This window comes from Phytophthora parasitica, assembly GCF_000247585.1.
Source record: "Phytophthora parasitica INRA-310 unplaced genomic scaffold supercont2.27, whole genome shotgun sequence".
Lineage (NCBI taxonomy): Eukaryota > Oomycota > Peronosporomycetes > Peronosporales > Peronosporaceae > Phytophthora > Phytophthora nicotianae.
Genome location: NW_008649013.1, coordinates 251,363 through 257,143, shown reverse-complemented (window position 1 = coordinate 257,143; position 5,781 = coordinate 251,363). Strand labels below are relative to the sequence as shown.

The 5,781-nt window shown below is 46.0% G+C and overlaps 2 protein-coding genes across 2 annotated transcripts; both read left to right on the top strand.

Annotated features, from left to right (window-relative positions):
• The first annotated feature begins 523 nt into the window (after positions 1-523).
• PPTG_11564 (hypothetical protein) lies at positions 524-1,182 on the top strand. Its single transcript, XM_008907661.1, has one exon. The coding sequence runs from the start codon at positions 564-566 to the stop codon at positions 1,107-1,109; it is 546 nt and encodes a 181-aa protein (XP_008905909.1). The 5' UTR covers positions 524-563; the 3' UTR covers positions 1,110-1,182.
• A 24-nt stretch (positions 1,183-1,206) lies between these two features.
• On the top strand, positions 1,207-5,047 carry PPTG_11563 (hypothetical protein). Its single transcript, XM_008907660.1, has 3 exons — positions 1,207-1,328; positions 1,405-3,607; positions 3,682-5,047. Exons 1-3 carry the CDS (start codon positions 1,264-1,266, stop codon positions 4,969-4,971), a joined length of 3,558 nt encoding a protein of 1,185 aa, XP_008905908.1. The 5' UTR covers positions 1,207-1,263; the 3' UTR covers positions 4,972-5,047.
• The last annotated feature ends 734 nt before the right edge of the window (positions 5,048-5,781 follow it).

The window sequence follows — 5,781 nt, the reverse complement described above, 5'->3', positions numbered from 1 at the left end:
AGAACAGTGATGACAAACTGAGTAATACCTATTGTATTGTTCTTCAGCTGATGATACTAGTTATCGTCAGTGTCATTAACATCAGCATACATGTACTTGTGCCCCAAAGCATATGGTTTGCCCGCAGAAATAGGATCATCACGAAGTTCATCTGTAGTACCAATGCACGCTCTGACATCATCAATAGTTCGGATTGCTACAACGACATCTCGCAGAGGTTGCTGGTCGGAGGTATGAATATTATGAAGTATAGTGAGTGAGATGCAGTTTAGGCGCCCGTAATACCGGATTTTACTAAAATAGTTTTAATATTATTTTGAATTATATTAAAACTATTTTAGTAATATCCTTAAAAATATTTTATAAATGCGAGGTGCCATTAGGTCAGCACCAGAGATGTGGCATCCCAGTTTCTATTAAAGGAGAGCTGGCGAGCAAATCGCTACAAAAACGTGCTACATAAGTATTTATGAAAAATAGCAATAGGAATTTTAAAATATCACTAACCTCTCAGCCTCAAATTCTTATTTGAAATTTTATGCTAAATCATCAGTTTGCAAAAAATGCGGCGCAGCCGAACTCGCAGTCGTAGCGGATCCCTGGACAGCTTAGGACGTCGCCGACGTCGCGACACGTCGTCCTACAGCAGTCGTCACCGCCGCTCCGTTTCTTCTTCCCGTTCTCGCTCCCCTTCTCCTTCTTATGGGCGTCGCAGGAGCCGCCGGAGTCGCAGTAGAAGTCGTGGACGCAATCGGAGCCGCCGTCGTCGATCCTACAGCCGCAGCAGGTCCAAGAGCCGATCGCCAGGGCGTCGTCGTCGCTCTACCTCCCGCTCAAAGTCGCGTAGGACGAAGGCTGGAGCGAAGGAGGAGCCCAAGCCACAGGGCGAACTGCAGCAAGAGGAGACCAACACTCTGTCGCACTTAAGTGAAGAGGAGCAAATGAAGTTGCTGCTCGGTATTGGAGGCTTCGACTCGACGAAGGGGAAGACGGTAGATGAGAATTTGAAGAGCGCAGCCGTGGGTACAGTGCGACGCGAGACGAAGAGAGAATACAGGCAGTACATGAACCGCAGAGGAGGATTCAACCGCCCTCTAGACAAATCGTAGGGTCCTCATATTCTCAACATTAGAGCAATTTTTCATCGAAATAAAGCATTACTTGATGTTTTATTGTGAAAAATGATTTCTGAAAAATCAGGATAGTCAGCGACTAGTCCAGAGGGACGTTCCATCTCTTTATTTCTGTGATCTTACACCAACCATGAGCTCTGAGTGGGAAGAAGCGTTTGACGAAGTCTCTGGCCGTGCCTACTACTTCAATCGTGTGTATGTACCAGCATATCTTCACCTATAAAGTAAAGAAAAAATAGTGCCATATCACTCTTTATCATGTTTTAAACAGCACAGGAGAAACCTCATGGACTCTGCCAGGTGAAGATACAGCTGAATCCAGAGCTTCGACTGAGAATGAATGGCAAGAGAGTTTTGATGAAGCCTCGCAGACGGTTTATTACTACAACATTCACACTGGAGAGACATCCTGGACGCTACCTGAAGAGAATGGAGACGAAATCGGCCATTCTTACTTAGTTTTCGCTGTCGTCCGACTGCAGTCTATGTTTCGCGGTATGAAAGACCGAAAGCGAGCTCGTCGACTGGTTGCGGCTCAGTACCAGTGTACTACAGATCCAGACACTGGGAAAATATTGTATACTAATCTAGACACCAACACTTCTTCGTGGACTAAACCAGCGTTGTTTGGTCCGCTTCAGATTCCTGATAACGGTGAGATCGAAGAAGAAGAGGAAGATGCGGATGACGACGACTTTGATGGGTTTCAACAGGACGCTGCTGAAGACGCTGAAGACGAAGATACTACAGCAGAGATAGCTGGGAATGACGTTGAGGTTGAACTGAACGAAGTGACTGAGAAGAGGCAGCGTAAGTATCCTCGCTCTAAAGCTCAGCAAATTGTTGATGCTGCTGAGGACGCAGAACAGGCTCAGTTGCTGGATATGAGTGGCCTGGACGCTTGGAAACTGTCGTCTCGTATCTGGAATCTCTTGTATCTGAAGAAACTCGTGCTTTCCAACAATTGTTTAAAACGAATTCCATCCGGAATTCAAGACTTAATTCATCTCGAGGAATTGGATGTGAGCCACAATCAACTCACTAGACTCCCGTCATGTTTGCAGACAACGACGACGTTGGCTTCGATTCGAGCGGCTTACAATCTTATCCAGACATTTTCTCCGAAGTTGTGGAAGCTACGAGAGATTCGGCATCTGGATCTATCACACAATCGACTTAAAGAATTGCCATTCGTAGAAGGGGACTTGAAACTACTTCGAGAAACACGGGAGTGGCAAGTCGGTGTGGGGCTGTTGGTACAGCTAGAAGTGTTACTTCTAAACAGCAACCAACTGGTCCAAGTTCCCAAGTCGATTGAGAAATGTAGCCATCTCACAGTACTGGACATGTCGAACAACCAGCTCACTACACTTAGCGACGAAGTATCTGCTCTTGCTTCGCTGGAAAGATTGACACTTCACCACAATGCTCTATGTGAATTACCAGACACTATTGGCAGTCTGACACATTTGCAAGAATTGGATCTGGCACATAACCGCTTGTTAGCTCTGCCTGATAGCATCGGAATGCTACACAATCTCGAGACACTGAACCTGTTTTCCAACCAATTGAGACTTCTACCCACGGAGTTTGGCTCACTTGGTCAACTACGTCATCTCGATCTCAATAACAATCCAAAAATCATCAACCTCGAGGCCTTTTTCAGACATCTCCCAAGTGTTGAATTCTTCTCTGCGTCATCGTGTGGGATCATAGCATTCGAGTCGTTGGATTTTCTTAAAGATTCGCCAGTTCAGAGGCTTCGACTCAGTCAAAACGCACTGGTAGAATTCCCGTTACTCATTGGACATGCCGCAATGCAAGACACGCTCCAAGAGCTCGTACTCGCAGGTAACGTCCTCGCTCAAGTTCCATTAGCAGTGTTATTATACTGCAGTCATTTACAGTATTTCGATCTCTCGAACAATTCACTACGAGTCTTGCCGACTGAAATTGGTCATCTTCGACGACTGGAAGTGCTAAATTTGAATCATAATTCACTCCAGGAGCTTCCAGATGAGCTGTCACAGCTTCCTCGTCTAAAAGAACTTCAGTGTGATCATAACCAACTCGAACAGTTACCACTCCGGTTAGGTAACTTAGTTCAATTAAGCAAGTTGAGCGTGTCATTTAACCGACTTCGTTCCATGCCGACGTCGCTGATGGAGTTAACGCAACTGCAATCTCTGCATGCTAGTGACAACTTGATTGCTACACCTCCGCCAGCGCTTTACCACGTGAAGTGCTTCTGTGACTTTTCCAACAATCCATTTACGACTCAACTGCACCAGCAGCAACAGAGGCTGCGAGACCGTCACGCGCTTGCGTTGAAATATGTTGATACAGGAGAGTACGACAAAGCAGAAGAACTACTGACGAAATTGATAGAGGAAGAGAAGACACTTCCTTACGTCGAGCAGAAACGTGAGAGACCGCAATTGCATTATAAACGCGGTTTCTGTCGTTTTATGCTGGTAAGTATTTTTCGCCGATAGGTACGATTATTAGCTAACAGTGCCTGCCTTCTTTCTATTTGGCTGTAACATAGATGAAGAACGCAAGACAAGTGATCGATGAAACGTCCGTTATGATAAGCGATTACGAGAAGGAATTGCATGGAGTTGAGTTGACACAGACTCATCATCTTCGACTAAAGAATAAGCAGAAGGAAAGTTACGAAGAGCGACCAGAATCACAAGATAAATCAGACAACAAAAGCTCTCAACCCAAACACTCGGTGAATAATGAGTATACTGAGGCCGTAGACAGACGTGCTCAAGCCCGGCAAGATCATGAAATATTTGCTAATGGAGCACTGACAGATCTACATGAGGCAATTAAATCAGGGTGCATCGAGCTCACAACGGCATTTCATCTGAAAGGCCTTGTTCACATGGCTTTGTATCAATATCCCGATGCCATTGACAATTTTACAACAGCACTAAAAGAAGTTCACGCTCCACTTCCAGATACCGACATCACGGACAATCAGCAAGAAGTGATTGAAGAGCTGGAGCCCATAACGACTATTCCTGAAGCCAGTATTCAGCTTTTCTTGTATCGTGCCGAAGCCTATCGTGGTCTTGGGCAGCTTCCATTGGCCATCGCTGACTTACACCACATCATTTCACACTATCCTATCCAACTTGACAGCTCGAGTATTGCAATTCTTAAAAAGGAGTACCTTCAAGCGTGGGAAGCCGAGCAAGCGGGCTGCAATGTCGATGACGCTGCTCTCTTACGTGCCTTTAATATCGAGACTCGATCGGGACTTGCTCGACGACTGGAAGTACTTGATGTTCGTGCTGAAGCTCTAGCAGCAGCAAACGCCAAGGAAAGAGCAGGTAGTAAAAAAGCTGTCGCTAGTAAGCGAGCATCTCCAGCCGAACGCTTCTGGCTTGAGTGTGAAGCGCACACAGAGCTGCTGATAACAGAGCGAAAGAAAGCACGAGCCCCGTTTGAAGAGATAAGCGCACACAGTCGAGTTTTCTTGGATCGAGCACGAGACTTTAAACGCGAGATTCGAGCTACTCTGCAGATGGAGATGGAGGAGAATCGACAACAGCATGTCGAGAGAGAAATCGCCCGTGAAGCGGAGAGGAGACGGATCGAACTACAGCGTGAAGTCGATGAGCAGATGTTCATGAAGTACGAAGACGAGTGGATGCACTGGTTTGTGAGTGAGGAAATTCGACTTGAAAATGAGCGAAGACTTCGCGTAGATGAAGCTCAAAGACGAGCAGACGCTAAAGTCGCATACGCTGCGAGACTGTCGAAACGCGGTGGCAAGCGGCAGGCTGCTGTTGGTCAACGGGGTAAAGGAAGCTCAAAACGCTAATTGAATATTACAATACGTACAATGTCAGTAACTTCTTCATCGAAGCTGATGATATGAACGTTTGGAAGCTGGTGCCCTCATCTCATCAGACCCCTGATCGTATAATGAGGATGCAAAACCTCGAGGTTATGGATGAATATAATCACTTATCCGACCTCACTTAATTTTTGTATGGGACATGGGGGCTCATTATCGACCAATTAGCGATTTGTAATTAGGTCGACCCAATCGAAATTCTTCAATCTTTTCTTTTAAGCCAATCAGATTGTGGAAGATGTGGTAGGTCCTCTACGCCAGCCATTCTGACGTATCGGGTCGGGGGCGGACGAAAAATATGTATATCCGTCTACAAACTCCAAGTGAAAGGCATATCACGTGGATATTTGCAGTCCATCCGTCCTATCCGACCAGGATGGGCTTAGACGAGCTAAAACCTGGCAACACCAAGCGCGCCAAGGAAACAGCCATCAAAGTGTTTAAGACGTTCGTAAAGAGCGAAGATGTTGAGTTTAACTATGTTAAGCAATGCATTGAACAGGATGGTACAGGTAATTCTTTGGTGTCTGTGTTAGACAAGTTTGGCATGTATCTTGCGTTTAACGAGGGCAAGAAGGGCAAACCACTTGCCTGGAACACCTCCATGCAGTATTACAGACAGAGTAAGATGTGGCTTTTTGAGCTCTTCCCCGTGCAACGGCACATTGTCGAAGCAAAGTTGCTTAGCATGGGGAAGACGCTCGAACGCTATTGCATGAAGCGAGACGGAAAGGTAGTTAACAAAGCACCACCATGCTCAAAGCGTGACTTAAA